Source organism: Schistocerca cancellata, chromosome 3 (assembly GCF_023864275.1).
Source record: "Schistocerca cancellata isolate TAMUIC-IGC-003103 chromosome 3, iqSchCanc2.1, whole genome shotgun sequence".
NCBI classification, from domain to species: Eukaryota; Metazoa; Arthropoda; class Insecta; order Orthoptera; family Acrididae; genus Schistocerca; species Schistocerca cancellata.
The window spans coordinates 719,192,653-719,214,376 of NC_064628.1; the positions used below are offsets into that span (position 1 = coordinate 719,192,653).

The 21,724-nt window shown below is 42.6% G+C and overlaps 1 protein-coding gene across 1 annotated transcript in view; it reads right to left on the reverse strand.

Moving 5' to 3' along the window:
• LOC126175733 (putative aldehyde dehydrogenase DhaS) overlaps positions 1-21,724 on the reverse strand; it is a 197,973-nt gene that overhangs the window by 82,640 nt on the left and 93,609 nt on the right. Inside the window, exons 4-5 of the mRNA XM_049922681.1 lie at positions 12,355-12,511; positions 12,093-12,253 (exon numbers count right to left, since the gene is read on the reverse strand). Coding sequence (XP_049778638.1) covers positions 12,093-12,253; positions 12,355-12,511 — 318 coding nt within the window. The remainder of the gene's footprint in view (positions 1-12,092; positions 12,254-12,354; positions 12,512-21,724) is intronic.

Below are 21,724 nucleotides of genomic sequence, written 5' to 3' on the forward strand. Positions count from 1 at the left end.
CTGGAAGAAGGAGAGGAGGTCTTTAAGTGTCGCAGCATGATGGAATTTGGGAATGGGGCAAAAGGTAAGGCTTTTGGAAAGGACTGATACTTCTGTGAGACTGAGGCTTTTGAAGGACAGATTCACAGCTGTGTTCCAAGTCTGTTTAGATTCTGGGTTGTATAGGATGGTGGGAGGGAGTTTCTGAGGATGTGGTAAATGTAGTGGGTCTGCAAGGTAGGGTAAGGTGGCTAATGCGGGTGCAGTGGAGTTTTTAAGGAGTCTCCTGTAGTGGTGGAGGATGGGTACACAAAAAGGGGAGTATGAGGTGAACAGATTGGACACTTTTCTGAAAGGGCCTGTCTGCAACTCAGTGTCTTCTCTATGTGGTGCATAGTAATCTATCCCTTCCATATCGTTATTATTCTGTCCTGGACTTTCCATTCTTTTAAAATATTCTGTATTTGCTATGACTAGTAATTCCATAAAAAAAAGAAGTTGATAAAAACTGTAACTGTAACCCACATGAACCATGAACCTTGCCGTCAGTGGGGTGGTTTTCGTGTCTCAGTCATACAGATAGTCGTACCATAGGTGCAACCTATCTGTATCGCTGAGACACGCAAGCAACACCGTCAATGGCAAGGTCCATGGTATCTGTTGAGAGGTCAGACAAACATGAGTTTCCTGAAGAGGGGCATCAGCCTTTTCAGCAGTTGCAGGGGCAAAAGTCTGGATGACTAACTGATCTGGCCCTGTAACATCACAAAAATGGCACTGCTATGCTGGTACTATGGACAGCTGAAAGCAAGGGGAAACTACCGCCATAATTTTTCCCAAGGGCATACAGCTCTACTGCATGGTGTCCTCTTCGGTAAAATAATCCTCAATTCGGATCTCCCAGTGGGGCTGCTCAGGAGAATGTCATCATCAGGAGAAATAAAACTGGCATTCTATGGATGAGAGCACGGAATGTTAGATCCCTTAATCAGGCAAATACGTTAGAAAATTTAGAAAGGGAAATGGATTGGTTGAAGTTAGACACAATAGGAAATAGTGAAGTTCGGTGGCAGCAGGAACTGGTCTTCTGGTCAGGTGAATACAGGGTTATAAATACAAAATCGAATAGGGGTAATGCAGGAGTAAGTTTAATAATAAATAAGAAAATAGGAATGTGGATAAGCTACTATGAACAGCATAGTGAACACATTATTGTAGCCAAGAAAGACACAAAGCCTACACCCACCACAATAGTAAAAGTGTATATGCCAACTAGCTCCACATGTGATGAAGAGATTGAAGAAATGTGTGATGAAATAAAATAAATTATTCAGATAGTTAAGGAAGATGAAAACTTAGTAGTGATGGGGTACTGGAATTTGGTAGCAGGAAAAGGGAGAGAAGGTAAAATAGTAGGTGAAATGGACTGGAGGAAAGGAATGAAGAGGAAACCACCTGGTAGAACTTTGCACAGAGCATAATTTAATCATCCTTAACACTTGGTTTAAGAATCATAAAAGAAGTTTGTATACATGCAAGAGGTCTGACTGATTATAAATGGTAAAACAGATTTAGAAACCAGGTTTTAAATTGTAAAAAACTTCCAAGGGCAAATGAGGACTCTGACCACAATTTATTGTTCATGAACCGTAGATTAAAACTGCAGAAATTAGAAAAAGGCAAGAAATCAAGGAGATGGGAACTGGATAAGTTGAGTGTGTGTGTGTGTGTGTGTGTGTGTGTGTGTGTGTGTGTGTGTGTGTGTGTTTAGATCTGATGGGCACCCAACAGCGAGGTCATCAGTACCTTTACACTTACGAAAACAAACAAATGTGGAGATGAACTAAAAGTGTTGTACACGCATGCACTCGAAATGACCACACAGTCACTCTGTATTGCATGCACTCTCACATGCAGTAATACCAATTAGGAGGGAAGAGAGCTAATTAAGAAATTCAAACACAGAGAAAACAAAACACCGAAAAACTAAAAGAAAAGCACAGTGAAATGGGACTGACTGACCACTTACAAAAAAATAGGGTGAGCCAGCCACCCTTTAACACATTAAGAACATCTCCTTAAAATCTTGTTAAAAACATTGGACAATTCATGAAACTTTAAAATCCTAACCACATTCGTTTGACCATTACATAAAATAGATGGCAAATCCGCCGCAGTCTGCTGGTTGGCAAATAAAATGCAGTCCAATAAAAGGTGGCGCACCATGACCTGCACACCACAAGCACCACACACTGGAGGGTCCTCATGCTGGAATAAGAATTCATGTGTCATAGGGCTGTGGCCTATGCGAAGATGAGTAAGAAGGACTTTGTCCCGCCAGCGTGGCTGGAAGGAGGTACTCCACACCCAAATTGTGAGTTTAATGACTATGAGCTTATTATCAATCACTGCCAGCCACTCGTCTTCCCATTGACACATGACTTTGTACCTCATTAGCGAAGTGATAGAATGCAGGGGGATAGCATACCGAAATACTAGAGGATCACGACACGCCTCCTTGTCTGCTTGATCTGCCCTCACAATCCCCACAATTCCAATGTGCCCAGGTACCCAGCAGAAAAACACCTCCTTCCCCAGTCACTGTAGTTGTAAGAGGGCATTCTGGATATTCTGGATTGCTGTATCTCCTGGGTATAAACATTGGAAAGAATAAAGGGCACTGAGAGAATCTGAGCAGACAAGAAATCTAACACTGGGAGAACGTCTCATCTGCTCCAGTGCTCACAAGATCACGTATAATTCTGTGTTGAAGGTGGTAAATTCTGGAGGCAGTCTGACCTTGAGGATGCAAGCTGGGAAAACGACAGAGCAACCAACAAAGTCCCCCTGCTTTGACCCATTCATAAAAACAACTACATGGCCATGGTTCTTAGATAAAATATCAGAGAATATCACATTAAAAATGGAAGCAGGAGTGCTATCTCTCCTGTTCTGCACCAAATCTAAAATCACCCGGGGTCTTTCCAGTAACCAGGACAGTAGACAGCTAAAACCATGGATTTGGGGTCATACTGGCTCCACACCCAGTGACTCAAGTACATGCTGCATGCAGATCCCAAATGGCACCATGGCTTGTGGATGATTGGAAAAAAGGTGTTCCAGAGGTGGACAAGCAACAGTATGGTGTGCGGGCGAAGTTGCAGATGCAAGGAACTTACACACCTGACACACCCTGAGGAGCCGGATGGTAAGTGGCAGTTCCCCAGCCTCAGCACAGATGCTAGGTATGTGACTGGTCTGATAAGCACCCGTGGCCAACCGAATCCCCTCATGGTGGACAGCGTCAATGATACACAAGTAAGAGGGCCTTGCTGACCCATACACCATGCAACCATAGTCCATCCACAAACACACAAAAGCCGGATAAAACTGAAGGAGACGCACCCTGTCCACTCCCCAAGACCTGTGGCTAAGGCACTTCTTGATGATGTGCAGTGCCTTCAGAGTTCTGGCTTTCAGGTCTCACAGGTGTGGTAACCACGGCAACTGGGATTCAAACATGAGGCCCAGAAACTGCACTGTGTCTCTAAAATATAGGATGGTGTCCCCCATATTCAAGGCAGGCAAATTAAAAAGGTGATGAGAATGATTAAAATGAACACACACACACACACACTTATCTGCAGAAAACTGGAAACCCATCTTTGCAGCCCACTCCTCTAACCTTTGCACTGGAAGTTGCAACTAATGGTTTACCGTTGCAACACTGGAGGAGGAACAGAATACAGCAAAATCGTCTACAAATAAGGAGCTCTGTACAGGACTCCTAACTGTAGATGTGATACTGTTGATGGCTATGGCAAAGAGGGCAACACTTAAAACACTGCCCTGAGGAACACCATTCTCCTGCTCAAATTGAGCAGACAGCATGTCGCCAACTTGGGTCCTAAAAAACCGCTGAGACAGGAAAGACCATATGAAGATGGGGAGGTGGCCACAAAAGCCCCAGTGATGCAGTTGTGCGAGAATACAGTGTCCCCAAGTATCATCGCATGCCTTATTTATATTGAAGAATATGCCGATACAGTGATGCTTACAGAGGAAAGCCTGCTGAATAGCGGCCTCTAGGAGGGTCAGATTGTCGACAATGGACTGAAATCTTTGAAATCCACACTGAGAGTGACTAAGGAGTTGCCTGGTCTCGAACAACCAGACCATATGATGGTTAACAGTTCACTCCAGGGTCTTTCCTACACATCTCATTAAGGCGACACTCTGATAACTACTGAGACGTGCAGCCCTTTTCTGGTTTGAGGAGGGAGATCAGAATTGCCTCCCTCCATGAGTTGAGGAAGTTGCCTGTCTGTTATATTAGATTAAAACATTCGAGGAGGATTTCCTTTGATGCTGCTGGCAAATGTCAAAGCACGCAGTACCGGATTTGGTCGTGACCAAGTGCAGTGTCAAGGATCTCAGTCAGTGCCGATTCAAGCTCCCACAGGGAGAAATGGGAGTTGTAGGCCTCAGAACTGTTGGACCTGAAGTCCAACTTTTCCCCCTCTACAGTTGCACTATAGTGTCGAAACGCCGGATCCTGGCTTGCACTGGCAGTAGTTTGTGCAAAATGTTTGTCCAGCGTCTGAGCAATGTCTCTGGGTGTTGTTTGGAAGCACCCCTGTTTCAACACTGCTGCTATCGATAAGCAGTCGTGTTTACCGGGAATTATCCTGATGGCTTCCCATACTTTTATAGAAGAAGTGGAAAGATTGATGGAATCCAGGAACACTTGCCATAACCTTTTCTTACCCTCCCTAATGATGCGCCTAGCCTTGGCCCTAGTGATTCGAAAGGCCCTAAGGTTATCTGCTGTCGGTTGGCATTTAAAATGTCGAAGAGCCACACACCTTTACCGGATCGCGGAACGGCACTCATCTGTACACCAAGGTACTGGTTGCCTCCTAAGATGACTGTGGGATGGAGAGGTCAGCAGCACGATGGATCACTCGTGTGAGGTGGCCCACCCATCCTTGGACACTGTCACAGTGCTCAAACACAGCCAGCTGGCTGAAACATGTCCAGTTAGCTCTGCTGACCATCCAGTTTGGGGGCTTAACTTCAGGTGGTGAGCCATTTAGTAGGTGAAGGCAGACTGGGAAGTGGTCACTGGAATGAAGGTCGTCAATGACCTCCCACTGAACAGAGTAGTGAGGGCGAGAGAACAGAGAGAGAGGTTGATGCTGAGAATGACCCAGTAGCAGTAAACAAATGTGTGTGTGTACACCCATGTTGAGGATGCACAACAGCTCATGAGACATCATGAGGTCCTCTAAAACCCGACCCTGAGGGCAAGTATTGGTCGAGCCCCACAGGACACAATGGGCATTGAAGTCTTCCAGGAGTAGGAATGGTCACTGGAGTGGTGCAATACGATCCATGAGAGCCTCAGAGTCTAGCGCATCTTGCAGAGGTAAATACAGTGAGCAAACAGTGATCCTTCAACACACATGAATTTGAACTGCAACTGCTTGCAGGTCAATAGCCAAGCGGAGAGCAGAGGAGTGGTGCACATTAGTGAAAAACACTGTAACACCCTCCCTTAGCCCTTTCCCCTGATAGGTCATCCTTGCAGTATAGCGTATACCCCTGTAGCACAGGGACGCCTGTATATTTAAAATGCATTTCTTGTAACACAAGACACGCCTGTGCTAGGAGTTTCAGTTCCTCCACATGAGTCCTGAACCAATTCATGCTCCACTGCAGTATGTCATTGGTGCGGTTTCAATTTATCCCTATCTTTGCACTGGGGAGGTGAAGCACTTGAAGAGCAAGAGGGAGAGGAGGGGCTACCTGGATCCAAGGCATCTAACTCCATGATATCCTCCTCATCAGTTAGACGGGAAAGAATGATGTCTGACGTCGCTCGGGACAGCTTTTGACCCAAGCGTCATGAGCCTTTCTCTGGACCCTGTCCCTTCTGCACCCTGTCCCTTCAAGGATGAGGGGGAAAGGGAGCATTGAGAGGCACTCTGATTTTCTTGTAACTCTGGATGCTCACTGCAGAACTGTTGTTGGTCTTTCCTGGTGCAGCTGCCTGAATTACTTGGTCCTTACTCTTTTTCTGTTGACATGTACACATGCAAGTACAGGTGCTTTTAGTGGATACAGGCACACTAAATGTTGTCTGTGTCAAAGCATCCACCTTGGGAATAGGTTTCTGCATCATGGAAGAATATGGGCTGGCAAAGACAGGGGGCGTCACAACCTTATATTCTTTATTGTCTTTGGTATAGGGGATCTGCTTGGTCATTTTTATCTCCTGTATTTTGTGTTTTTCAGCAAAAACAGGCAGTCTTGGCTCCAGACTGTGTAGTCCCAGAGCAGTTGATGCAGATCACCGGAGACGGGCAGTCAGTCCCAGTGTCTTGAGGGCCTTTTCTACAGTTCCTGCAGATCTCTCCACCTCCAAAGCTCATGGTTGTATGGCCAAAACACAGGCATTTACAGCACCGCATAGGGTTTGGAATGTAAGGCTGAACATTAAGTCGAAGGAACCCTGCCATAAGATGTTCAGGCAGTGTTAGAGGATTGAATGTGACAATGAAAGTGGCAGTCTTTTCAACTGCTCCCTGATTCCTGCACATTCATTGCTCCAAATCGACTATTCCCTGTGCTGTCCATTCTTGCTTCAGTTGTGCTATGTCCATGTCCATGATATCTTGGCATGTGACAATGCCCTTATTGGAGTTTAGAGAGGTGTGCATCTCAACAATGATAGTCACCCAGTTTCTGCACTTTCTTAAAAAGGTCTACCTGCTTTGACCTGTTAGTTTCGACCAACAATGAGCGATTACACATTCATTTTATAAATTTTAATGTTTCAGCAAGGCCTTCCAAACCCTTATGGATATAAAAGGGGGGACACTTTTTCAAATGTCCCCTCCTTTCTCTTTATCACCAGGAACACATTGTTATTAATGACTCCATGAGCCCTGTTACTGCAGTCCAAAGTATTCTTAGTATCAGGAAGGCTAGCCTCTCTCATTCTTTTGGATGAATGGGTGTGAATACTGCCAGGCAGTACACCCTTTCCACTGGGAGGAGAAGAAAATGATTTTTAGGGTTCCATCTCAGTCCCATGAGCAGGTAGAGAAATAAGGTTCCACTCAAAAAAATGGTTCAAATGGCTCTGAGCACTATGGGACTTAACATCTGAGGTCATCAATCCCCTAGTTGAAAGAACCAGAGATTGCTGGTAGTTTCAGAGGAAGCATTTGACAATGGTTGCCTAAAACATGGGAAAGGAATACAGTAGATGATGAATGGGTAGCTTTAATAGTGAAGTCAGCAGAGGATCAAATAGATAAAAAGACAGGGCCCAGTAGAAGTCCTTGGACCTCACAGGAGATATTGAATTTAATTGACAGGGCCCAGTAGAAATCCTCGAGCCTCACAGAAGATATTGAATTTAATTGATTAAAGGAGAAAGTATAAAAATGCAGCAAATGAACCAGGCAAAAGGGAGCACAAACATTTCAAAATGGCTCTGAGCACTATGCGACTTAACTTCTGAGGTCATTAGTTGCCTAGAACATAGAACTAATTAAACCTAACTAACCTGAGGACATCACACATATCCATGCCCAAGTCAGGATTCGAACCTGCGACCCTAGTGGTTGCTCGGTTCCAGACTGTAGTGCCTAGAACCGCATGGCCACTCCGGCCGGCAAACATTTCAAAAATCAGAGTGACAGCAAGTGCAAAAAGTCTAAGCAGGACAGCTAGAGGGCAGATGTAAGGATTTAGAAGCATATTTCATTAGGGGAAAGATAGCAAACCCCTACAGGAAAGACACCTTTGGGGAAAAGAGGAGTTGCTGTATGATTATCAAGAGCTCACATAGGAAATCAGTCCTAAACAGAGAAGGGAAAGCTGAAAGGTGGAATGAGTATATAGAGGGTCTATACAAGAGAGATATATTTGAAAGCAATATTATAGGAAGGAAAGAGGATGTAGATGTAAATGAGATGGGAGACATGATACTGTGAGAAGAATTTGACTGAGCTCTGAAAGATCTAAGTCGAAACGAGGCCCTGAGAGGAGATGATATTCCACCAGAATTGCTGATAGCCTTGGGAGAGCCAGCCTTGTCAAAACTTCCTATCTGGTATGCAAGATGTACGAGACAAGCAAAATACCCTCAGCCTTCAAGAAAGATGTAATAATTACAGTTCCAAGGGAAACAGTTGCTGATAGGTGTGAAAAGTACCAAACTATCAGTTTAATAAGTCATGGTTGTAAAATACTAACATGAAATATTTACAAAAGAATGGAAAAATTGGTGGAAGTTGACCTTGGGGAAGATCAGTTTGGATTCCAAAGAAATGTAGGAAAATGTGAAGCAATACTGGCCCTCCAACTTATCTTAGAATATAGGTTGAGGAAAGTCAGACCTACATTTACAGCACTTGTAGACTTCGTGAAGCTTTTGACAATGTTGACAGGAATACTCTCTTTGAAATTTTGAATGTAGCAGAGGTAAAATACAGGGAGCAAAAGGCTATTTACAACTTGTACAGAAACCAGATGGCAGTAATAAAAGTCGAGGGGCATGAAAGGGAAGCAATGGTTGAAAAGGGAGTGAGGCAGGGCTGTAGCCTATCCCAGATGTTATTAAATCTGTACATTGAGCAAGTAGTAAAGGAAACCAAAGAAAAATTTGGAGTAGAAACTAAAGTTCAGGGGAAAAAAATAAAAACTTTGAGGTTTGCCGATGATATTGTAATTCTGTCAGAGGTAGCAAAGGACTTGCAAGAGCAGCTGAATGGAATGGACATTTTTTGAAAGGAAGATATAAGATGGACACAACAAAAGCAAAACATGGATAATGGAATGTAGCTGAATTAAATCAGATAATGCTGAAAAACTTAGATTAGGAAAAGAGGTACTTAGAGTAGTAGATGAGTTTTAGTTTTTGGGCAGGAAAATAACTGATGTTGACCAAAGTAGACAGGTTGTAAAATGTAGAATGGCAATGGCAAGAGTGGGATTTCTGAAGAACAGAAATTTGTTAACATCAAATATAGATTTAAGTGTTAGGAAGGCCTTTCTGAAAGTATTTGTCTGTAGTGTAGCCATGTATGGAAGTTAAACATCGATAATAAACAGTTAGACAAAAAGAGAAGAGAAATTCAAAATGTAATGTTACAGCAGAATGCTGAAGATTATGTGGGTAGATAAAGTAACTAATGAAGATGTACTAAATAGAATTGGGGAGACAAGAAATTTGTGGCACAACTTGACCAAAAGAAGGGATCAGTTGTTAGGACACATTCTGAGACATCAAGAGATCACCAATTTAGTATTGGAAGAACACGTGGGAGATAAATATCATAGATGAAGACCAAGAGATGAATACAGTAAGCAGATTCAGAAGGATGTGGGTTGCAGTAGTTATTCAGAGGTGAAGAGGCTTGCACTGGATAGAATAGCAAGGAAAGCTGCATCAAACCAGTCTTTGGGCTGAAGACCACAGCAGCAGCAATCATATTAATTTAAAATTTCAAGTAAACTTTAAAGTGAATCTTGCAACAAAATCAAATGGATTATAAAATTGTTATTAAATTATAAGTTTTAACAAATAAGTAAACTTTTGTTAATTGTCAATGAGTTATAAATTTGATGTGGCTGCACCCAAGGGAGTGTTTTGAGTCTTTATCAGTCTTGGGGTCAGAGGTAGAGGATCATGTAGTCACAGAGTCTGAGCTAACTTTGTTTGATACAAAGATGAATAAATGAAGAATGTTAAAAAACTGAGTTGTCACAAAAATTTTATCAAACAAAATGCCATAATGATATGGAATAATAAAAAATGACATTAGGATTTTTTCAGCAAACAAGAATTGTGTATAAATATAACCAACAATTATCGTCATCCCTGATTCAAAAAGATAAGTAACTAATTATTAACATAATGTTTTCCTGTTCTAGAACTTATTGCAAGAATCATGATCTAATTATGTGGACATTTTAACTAAATTCTTTTACTTGATTTTTGTCTATATTTTGAGCAAGACCCTTACAATATACACATAGGTTTGTGAATACAGCAATACCTAAGAGAATGGAACAAGAGAAGAGTATGAAATAGTGCACCAATGAAGCTCATTTAATGAAAATTGTCAGACAAAGATGAAATATAAGAGCAAATATCATTATTTTTTATCACTGTCAAAGAGAACAATATGAAAATGTCTGATAAAGTAATAAACCATAACCATGTAGTATACTACAAAGGCCAATTCAACCATGAACTGAGTCACAGCCAGACTGTTGAAGAATTTGCATAGTCAAATATATCAAGTCATGCCAATTAGTATATGGATTGACCGGTGTTGGGATTCACAGAAATAGAACTGTGATGGAATTTTTGAGCATAAGGAATGCTCAGAAAGAATTCAAGAGACTGTCCCATGAAGGGATCTTCTCACCATTCACCAGTCTTGCACTAGAACAGTTTCATTGGTATCCACCATGCTGAAACCTGTAGTACCGTCACTGAATAGACTTTGGTTGACAACACAATAATCAGACACTTTGCAGAAGAAGATCACCTTTCTTATTCATACATTCTCATGCTTCTTTCTGCGTCCATATTTCCATTAGCATCCCAGTTCCCTTATGATGCATCTCTTTAACATTAGATTGTAAGTGCAAGATTTGTGCAGAAAGTAACGCATCACATAATAATCATTATAATTTTTTAAAATTTATTGATTGGATAGGTTCAGCAACCTGAAATTTTTCAAAGTATGGCCTTTCTACATCAGCACACTTCTGCCAGTGTGATTTCCATTCATCATTAGCTTTCTGGAACTCCTCAGTTGGGATGCTCTCTAGGGAAATTGTGAACATAGCTTGTACATTGTCCACTGACTCAAGATGCTTTGCTTTGAGGTTGCTTTTCAGTTGAGGAAATGAAAAGAAGTCCGCTGGTGCCAGGTTGGGACTGTAGGGTGGCTGTGGCATTATTGTCACACTGGTCTGGCTGAGGTAGGCCATGACAACAAAGGTGGTGCGGCCCAGCATGTTATCACAGTGAAGTCGCCATGAAGCACAGAGCTCCTTTCAGATATGGGCAACCCTGTGATTAAGTCTCTGGAGCACATCCTTGTAAAATTAAGCACTGACAGTCTGGCCAGAGGGTATGAACTCACGGTGTGCTATCCCCTCCGCATTAAAAAAGGGCATGGATTTCACCAGTGACTTGCTCATGTGATGCTTTTCCTAGCACAGTGATAACATCATGTGCCATTCTGCAAACTGCCTCCTTGACTCTGAAGTGTACTGAAAGACCTATGACTCATCCACAGTGATCACACTGTCTGGGGAATTGGTATCATCTTCACAGAGTTGCTCGAGTTCTTCACATACTTCCATTCGGTGTTGATTCTGCACATTGGTCAAAACTCTGGGCCCATGTTTTTGCATACATCTTCTGCAAGGCCAAGTCTTCTGATACAGTTTCATGAACGACCATTTTTGGCAAGTTCATTACTTACAACATTAAGTGAACACTCATTCAACAATTTTAATTCAGTAACTCGTGCACATGAATCAGATGGTCAACCATTCACATTGTTGATGGGTGTCCAGTGCAGGCCTTGTCAGTGACCTCCCCCCATCTTCACTAAACATATTTTTGTCACCCATTCTGGAAAGGCAACCCCTAATGACTTCCTTAAGCATTTAAAAGGTTTCCACTAGCGTCTTGCTGAGCTTCAAGCAAAACTTTATCGCATTGCAGTTTTCTACATCATGAGTTTGACACAACCATTATACAAAGGTTCACAGAAGAAGCCATTCTAATCTTCTAGAGTGTGGAGGTAACTGAATGACCTACCACTGGGAAGTTAAGTGCCCCCCACACCCTCACAAACTAGTCCCATTGCAAAAAAATGTGACACATTACTTTCTGGACACACCTTGTATATTAAGTACCTAATTACAGAAATTGCTTTAACATCAATATCAAGAGTAGATTTCTGATAACTCATTACATCTACATTTGGAATATTAGACACACATAAATTATAAAATAAAAAAGAAATAATTAAATCTGAATGGTAGTTCTGAGTACTACTGTACACACTTACACATATTAAGGGTCTTGGAGCTTCCAGAAACATTCTGCCTTATGTTCTTGCCAACAGCCATAGATCCAAAGTAGCCTATGTGAGTTACAAGACAATTTCTGACAAGACTGTCACCTACATCAGAAGCTCCAGGAAGTACACTAATCGCTCCTGCAGGAAGCCTAAAAAGAGATATTAAAGAATGCAGTGAAGTAACATATAGAAAAGCTGGCATGAATGTACAAAAGAAATTACTTGCAAACAGCACACAGAAACCACTTACCCTGCTTTAACACAGATGTCAACAAAAACAAATGCTAATAATGGATGGTGTTGTGAGGGCTTCAAGCACACAGTACCCCCAACAGCCAGAACAGGAGCTATAAGCCAAGCTAGTCCTGATAATGGGCATGCTGCTGATGTTACTACTGCTGCAGTGCCTGTGATTTGTAATAGAGCATAAATATATTACATTTAGCAAGTAAAATATGTGCAGTCAGTAAAATATCTATACTGGTCACCCAGACCTAGTCACAGTATATCTATCTAATGGTTTACAGGGACCAAAAAACAACAAATTTAAAATGCTTTCATAATCTACTTATTAACAGTTGCATACCAATTGGGGGGGGGGGGGGGGTCAGTAACTGACCCCAATGAAGTTTTTAGGCTAAAACTCCTGTTGTGTTCAGTAGTTTATTTAATAAATACATGACATTTATCATAATTATAACTGCTACAATCGACAATAAGAACAGCTTTTGGTTTACACTCATTGTTGAGTTATAGCAATTGTTATAATTGAAGTTGTAGCAGGCCAACAATCACTGCTCGCAGTCAACCGGTAAACAGTGTGGTGAGTGGAAGGTAATATCTTGGTGGCATTTGACAGAATGTACAAGAAGATGAAATTGACGGATGACGAAATTAGAAATTTGCTTGAGAGTTCAGACAATGAATTTAGTGGTGAACTATCCGAAAGCTCAAGCAGTGAAACTAAAGATGTAGTCATGGAAATTCCAGATCAAGTAGTTTCTGACAGCAGTGAGCTGCATGAAAATGAACAGGGTAAGTATTGATTTTTATTACTTTTTGCAGATATTTTGGAGTATATTAGGGTGTGTGTCTCGATAGAGTGCTCAGTTTGCTAGCGTTTGGTTCTGTTTCCATATTTTTATAGATATTCAACCAACAAGAAGACGGCCCAGGCCAAAATCACAAATTGATCAACTTGAAAAAGACATGGTGGCCCCGTCAAGTATGATATGGAAGAGAAGCCCTTACGTAAATCAAAGGGGAGGTCTGTTGCTAACGTCATGAGAACCCCGAAAGGAACTAAGCCAGGGATAAAACCTGATACACCAGGTAAAGCTTTTCTCATGCACTTCGATGATAACATCCTGGATAACATTTTGAGGTGTACCAATCAAAAGCTTGGAAATCTTAGGGAATCATCTGAAGATATTTTCATAAAAAATTTGAAAGCATTTGAAAGGGAAGAAATTGTGTCAGCAATTGGAATTCTATTGAACTGTGGAGTCCATAGACAGAACAAGGACAGTTTACATGATATACTCTTTCCGATGTACCGAGCTTCATTTTTGGAGGATAGACTGAGGCTCTTACTGAAGTGCTTGCATTTGGATGATGCTCTAACTCGAGAAGCTAGAAAACAGACTGACAAATTTGCTCCTATCAGGGATATATGGAACATGATCGTAAATTTCCTGAGTTTTATAATCCTAGTGAGTCATTCACAGTCGATGAAGAACTTGTGACCTTCCATAGGCGATGCCCATTCAGGCTATATATTCCAACAAAACCAGGAAAATATGGAATGGAGGTGAACCTGCTATGTGATTCAGATACGAAATACTGCTTTGCTGCGGATCCCTATGCTGGAAAGCATGCTGATGAGAAGAACCGTAACAGTGGCCCTGAAATAGTTAGAAGATTGATTGAAATGTCTAACTTGTAATAATCTGGAAGAAATGTTACCATGGACAGAAGGTTCACTACTGTTCCACTCGCATCTGATCTTCTGAAATAGAAAATAACTACAGTTGGTACTATTCGAAGTGACAAATGTGATGTTCCTACAGAACTCCGTCATGTTTCTCTAAAAAAAGCTACACTGGGAACAATCCAATTTGCCTTTAGTGATGATGCCACTTTAGTCAATTACGTGCCTAAGAAAGGACAGGTTGTTACAGTATTGTCAACCCAACATCATGATATGAATGTGACGGAAGAGAAGCCAGACATCATCCTATTCTACAATTGTACAAAGTCAGGAGTGGATACATTCGATAAGTGTGTAAGAACGTACAGCTGCTATGAATCAACGCGTCGATGGCCAATGGCGGTGTTTTTCAACTTGATTGACATTGCAGCGTACAATTCATATGTTGTATTTCAAGATACACACAAGGAATGGACAAAGAATTACCTGACAAAGAGTTCTGGAAGAAAGAAGTAGCTGAAAGATCTTGCTCGTAAACTTTGTGACCTCAACATGAAAATAAACGCTCAAAATGCTGTAGGCTTACACTCAAAATACACTACAGCATTATCAACTTTTGGGTATGAGTGTAATCAAAATCAAGGTGCTGTGAGCAGAGGAAACAACATTATGGAGCAGCGACGGAAAGTAACACGTGCAGCTGTGCATAATCTGCCAAAGAAAGGATGCTGTTACTTATGCACCAGAAGCAAAGACCGTAAGTACGTGAAGGCTTGCACTTCTTGCAGGAAGTATATCTGCCCTGCACACACCAAGAATGAAGAAGTAGTTCGTATTGTAAAGTGTTCTGAATGTGAATCTGAGTAATCCTTGTAATTGTGAAATTAATACAAATAAATGTACAAAAACTATTTATTTTTTACTAAAAATGTCCCAGAAACACTTTCCCAGTAATAATAATCAACATATTAATCTTATAATCTGCCAAAATTATGGAAATACATAAGGAATGTGATTTATCCTAGATAGAGAATGTGTGATGGTTGTGGGGTCAGTCGCTGACCCCTCCCATTGGAGTTGGCCAGTGCAACATACAGCACTGGTATGCAACTGTTAAGAAGTATAATCTTATATTCAAGGTTTAATACAGTAAGTCAATTTAGAAACTGTGTATCTACATCTACAGGGTGTGCCACGTAAAAACGGCACACCGTAGGCAACAATAATGTTACAGGGCATGCACATGCATCAGTAATAATGGAAAACTAGAAACACTGTCCAAACAGTCATGCAAAAACTAACCATTTCCTTTGATGTTTTTGTTTTGTTTGTTTTGTTTCATTTTATGGCACAAAAACAATTAGGGTCACACATGCCCATGTCAAAACTGTAGAACATGAAGACAAAGACAGGAGTTAAAAACAACTACATGTCAATCCTAATCGATGGAAGAGAAGACAGCTAAAAACAGGGACATGGAGAAAGGTCTATAGAATACACCATAGAGAAGCAGAGGTCCAGAACTAAAAATTAAATGGCCTTCACCATGTTGCTATGATGGACAAAAAGTAAAACGCAGTCAACAGGCCGCATATCATTTGCTAAAATGGCCGATAACACACATGTCAAACACAAACAAGAACATAAATTGTTAAAAAAATAGCATTCCTTCAGGAAATGGTGGATGGTCAAAAGTTGAGTCCAATGTGCACAAAGTGGTGGGGGAGCAGCATTTAACAAATGGCGATGGCTAAAAAGACGTTGCCCAATACGCAACCTAGTTAAAATGAGCTCCTCACGGTGAGAGGGCCAAGAGGAGGCTGTCCAAGCTGCTGGGAGAGGCTTAATAAGCCGGAGCTTGTTCCCATGAAGGGAGGACCAGAGGTAATGCCAAAGTGACACTGCCTGGTGAAAGGCAGAAACACAGAGATTATTGGAGGGACTGTAAGAACTAGCGGGCTGAGGTACGAGGACTGCAACCTTGGAAGCAGCGGTCAGTGGCCTCATTTCCTGTCAGACCAATATGACCAGGAACCCACATAAACATCATAGAGGCCCCATCAAAAGTGAACAAGTGACAGCTTTCCTGGACCAGTTGCACTAAGGGATGGATGGTGTACAGCACACAGAAGCTTTGAAGGGCACAGAGAGAGTCTGAGCAGATGACGCAATTGAAAATCATGTGCCACTGGATGTGCTGTGTGGCCTGATACAGGACGAAGAGCTCTGTTTCAAATACTGAGCAGTGTTCCAGAAGCCAATACCAAAAAACATTAGTGCCAATGACAAAGGCACACCTGACAAAATGGTCAGTCTTAGAGCTTCATGCGAAGGTCAGGAAACTGAAGGTGATAGAGCAAGGCTGGAGTAGTGTCCTTAGGAAGCAAATGAAGGCCAAGGTAATTGCGAGAAAGTCAAGGGGGTGAAGGGTTCACACCCACCAGGAAAGTTGCAGGCAGCGTGAAGTTAAGCTGTCAGAGCAAGAGCCGAAAGCAAACTTCAGGAGGTAACAGAGAAGAGGGACGTTCCCCATACTGGCAATCAAAGGAGGAGGCATAGGATGGGTGGCCACACATGGCAGAAAAATGGCATGCATATCTGCCGAGAAGGAGTAGAGTACTTAGGAGGCAAATGAAGGCCAAGGTGAATGCGAGCCACCGCATAAAGTCAAGGTAGCTTCTGCATACAGACTCTCAACTGGGCTACTGTAAGAGGCGCCAATGGCCAAGCGGATGCCACAATGACGGATAGTATCAAGACAGCATAAGAGGAACAGACATACAGATTCATAAGTGAAACACCTGCAATCTAGTTTTGAATGGACTGGTACAAATGGTGGAGGGTTGTTCAATCTGCCCTCCAGGAAGTACCACTGAGGACACACAGGGCATTGAGGAACTGCATACAGCAGGCTGCCAGTAAGACATGTGGGAGAACCAAGAAAATTTCATATCGGGCAAGAGCCCCAGGAATTTTGAAGTTTCAATGGATGGAAGAGCAACAGGCCCAAGATGAAAAGACAATGGAAGAAACCAACTGCACCAGCAGAAATTCATACATACAGTTTTGTCAATGGAAAAATGAAATCCATTGTTGATGCTCCATGAGTAAAGATGATAAAGACATTGCTGAAGATGCCACTCAATGCAACAAGTCGATGGAGAACTGCAGTGGATGGCAAAATCATCAACGAAAAGGGAGTGGGAGATGCATGGCAGGAGACATGCCATTATAGGGTTAACGGCAATAGCAAAGAGAACAATACTCTGAACGGAACCCTGAGGCCAGTGGCAGATACATATGGGGGCGCACCCCCCCATTCCCCTTCCCTCCTCGCAGGGCTGCCCGCATTGCGACCCGCGCCGACCCCACCAGTCAGCAGCCTACATGCTATTCGTTCATTTCTTTCACCAGTCGCCTGACTGAATCGAGTTATCGAGTAGTTGTATATGTGTATAATCATTTTAAATAAATTAATCTTTCTTAAGCTTTGCATGTGACTTGACTATTTTTTATTATGGTAAAAGTAAAGGTAGGTCAAGATATCTTTGGCGCACCCCTCCTTGAGTTTTTTCTATATCCGCCACTGCCTGAGGCACACTGTTTTTGTGAATAAAGGTGTCTGACAAGGCAGAACTCACATGTACATTGAAAACTCAATCTTTTAAAAATTCCTGAAGGAAACAAGGCATGTGGCCTCTGAACCCCACATCTAGATGGTACAGAGGATACCAGTCCTCCAGCAGGTGGCATAGGCTTTCTCCAAATTGAAAACTACAGCTACAGTCTCGGATCTGCAGAAAACCGTCATGACATGGGTGGACACAGTGACGAGGTAGTCAACTGCAGAATGGCATGCTCGAAAGCCACACTACGCATTGGTTAGTAAACTGTGAGACCCAAGGCACCATACCAGCTGGGCATGAATCATATGTTCCATCACCTTGCAAACACAGCTGGTGAGAGAAATGGCATGGTAGCTAGAAGGAAGGTGTTTCTCCTTATCAAGCTTCAGTAAGGATACAACAGTGGCTTCACACCAGCATCTGGGAAATGTGCCCTCTGCCCAGATGCGGTTGTATGTATGTATGAAGCAGAAAGTGCTTGACCACAAGAGAAAGGTGCTGCAACATCTGAATGTGAACATCATCTGGCCCCGAGGCAGAGGATCAGGATGAAGTGAGAGCAAGATTTAGCTCCCTCATAGTAATGGCGGCATTGTAGCACTCATGATTATGAGAAGAAAAGGGAATTGCCCATGCCTCCTCTGCTTGTTTCCGATGGAGGAAGGCAGGGTGATAGTGGAAGGAGCTTGAAATGTCCACAAAATGGTGGCCCAAGGTGTTGAAGATAACAATAGGTTCCACTATGACATTGTCTGCTACTGTCAAGTCAGAAATTTGGGACTGGATCTTGGTCCCAAAGAGCCGTCAGAGGTTGGCCTACACAATGGAAAAGGGAACAGAACTGTTAAAGAACTAGTAAATGAAATCCAGCTAGCTTTTACACTATTCTGAAGAACGCGACGACACTGTGCTCACAACTGTTTATAATGAATGCAGTTTTCCATCGTAGGATGAAAGTTAAAAATGTGGACAGCAAGTCTCTGTGTATGAATTGCGTCGCGGCATGGCTCAGTCCACCAAGGGGCCAGGACATGGCATGGTAAAGAGGAAGTGTGAGGAATGGAACATTCTATGGCAGTAAGGATAACATTTGTAAGATATTCTAAATGGTCATCATAAATGGGAAAATGTTGTTTGTCGAAGTTCACCAGGTAGGAGTAAAGCCTCCAGTCGGCCTTAGTAAGCTGCCATTTGGGTGTGTGCACATAGGTGGGGTAGGAGTCAGCAAATCGATAGCACACAGGAAATGGTTGCTCGAGTATGTGTCAGAGATAATGGTCCACTCAAGACAATGGGCAAGCTGAGCAGTGCAGAAGGATAAGTCCAGATGGGAATAGGTGTGCATGATGTCTGAAAGGAACATGGGTGCTCCTTTGTTAAGGCAGAGGAAGTTAAGTTGATTGAGAAGGTCAGCGAAGAGGGTCTCTCTGACAGGTCCTAGGAGAACCCCAAAGGGGATGGTGTGCATTAAAGTCACCAAGCATCAGAAAGGTGTGAGATAGCCCAATAAGCTGGAGGAAGTCTGCCCTGGTGACATCGAGTGATGGAGGAATGTAAACAGTACAAAGGGAAAAGGTCAAATGAGGAAGGAAAAGGTGAACTGCAACAGCTTGAAGGTGGGTAGTCAGGGAGATGGGTTGACATCCTGCACGAGCAGCATGACTCTCCCATGAGATGGAATGCCACCCTCAGTGGGAAGGTCAAAATGGACTGGGGAGAAATGTGAGAGCTCAAAGCGGTCATGAGGGCACAATTATGTTTCCTGGAGGCAGAGAACAAGCGGCCGCTGCAATTCTAAGAGCAGCCATAAATCCTCTTTGTTAGATCGAAGGCTACGAATGTTCCATTAGAGGAGAGACATAATTAGGAAAGGGGGAGGAGTGCTGAGTGCCAGCCTTTAAAGGCTCACTGCAGGGTGCAGAGACGGGAAGATTCTGCTCCAACACATCTACAGAGGTGTTGGGTTCTGAATGTACAGTCAAACTGAGATAACTTCATAGCCTACTTTGATCTTTGACAGAAGCACCATTCAGCAGGTGAGAAAAAAAGGTGCGAGTGGGTACTAAGGATGCATCTACCTTTTTCATCACCTGATGGATGGCAATGACACCCTGATCTGGGAGGTGCATTTGGATTTCTGCCTCAGTCAAACCATCAAACAGCTTAATGTAAATAAAACCACAGGAAGAACTGAGAGTTCTATGGGCCTCAACACAAACAGGGTAGCCATGAAGAATGAAGCGGCGAGCAGTTGTGCTTGAGAATCAGAAGTAGTCTCCAAAAGCAAAGTTCAATTACGTAAATGAGAGTAGGATTTCACAGGGCTGGCAATTGCATCAACACCTTTCTGAATAAGAAACAGATTTACTGTTGCAAAGGACCAACCATCTTCAATATGTGAAACCACAAGGAACTCTGATGCAGCTGGGAGGGTCTTTGAATCAGGATCTTCATTCTGTTTACATTTGGTAGACATGGACTGTGAAGATGCTGATTGGCTCATTGCAAGAAAAACCCCCATGATTGCCAGCATCTCTGATGACACTTCTTCCAACTGGGGGCACCCGCCTTAGGTCGCACCTCTTGAACACCTGACAGAATGAGTAATCGGCAATGTGAGAAAGTAACAGCTCAGGCAATCACACCTCCCTGGGCCTGGCCTGTACCAGGGGTTACTTGTGAACCCTACCTGTCAACCTGGGGCTGGGAATTATGTGTTACCCAATCACTTGTTACATGTCAAATACATGGGCTGGCCTTCAGGAGTACACAGGGAGGAAGAAGAAAAAGATAAGCCTCAGATGCTGAAGCAGAGGAAGGATATGAGAAAGTAAATGAAGAATGGAAAAAAGGAATGAAAATCAGTGGTGAGACTGTTCTTATGACAGCTACTGAAAATGTAGAACACATTCCCAAATACAATCCAGACATGTTCACCAAGGGAGGGGAAAAGGAATAGCAAGAGAATAGACATGAAGCACAGAAGGAAAAGATGCTGCAAAGGTTGGGGCCCTGTGGTAGCCAAGCACGAACCAGCCAAAGACCGGAGAGCCCCATGGGGAAGAGGGGTTCCTCTGATGTACCGACACTGTGCGGAAATTTGTTGAAGTGTAAGGCAGCCGCAGCCAGTGAAACTTGTTGAAACCAGTTGAGAAAATGACACACATTAGCTGCACCATTGTCCCATGTACATGAGACATTTACACCAGGGAGGACAATCAGCAAGGGCTTGTCGCCTCCTCAGTCACCAGACTTGTCCACTTGTGACTTTTACTTGTGGGGCCTGTTAAAGGAAAGAGTATACGAAACTAATCCACACACAACTGAAGAACTCAAGAACTAAGATTCAGGATGTCATCAATAGTATCACAAGAAAAGAACTGAAAAGGGTATATATGAATTTCCTCAAGAGTGCTCACATGTGTGCTGAAGTGAACAGAGGATACTTTCAGCACACACTATGAAGGTGAGAAAACATAATAATATTCAATACTCTACATTTCATTTTATGTTGATGCGTTGACTTTATGGGCCAGTTTTACGTACCCTGTAAATTCCACAGTACTTCCTGCAATGTGAAACAAAGTGTACTTTGTGTACCTCTGTCACTTAACCCTTTCCTGTTCATTACAAATGGTTCAACAGAAGAACGCTAGTACGCCTCCACTTGGGCTCAAATCTCTCTCACTTTATCATTGTGGTCTTTTTGCAAGATAAATGCAGGAAGAAGCAACATATTTGCTAACTCTATTTGGAACATATGCTCTAGGAACTATAACAGTAAACCATACAGTTATCCTTCTCATCCCATCCAGTAAGTCTCCTCTGACTCAGGATTTTGGGCGACTTTCCTGAATTGTACCCCTTTTCCTAAACCTCTCCTGTCCTTTTCCTTCACCCCTTTTCCTACCCCTTCAACTCTTCAGCCAGAAGAAGAAGCCACTGGCACCAAAGGCTTGTAAAAGTTAAACCTTTCAGTGTGTGTGTGTGTGTGTGTGTGTGTGTGTGTGTGTGTTCCCCTGCCGTCATTTGTTGAGTAGATTTTTTATGTATCCACTTACAGT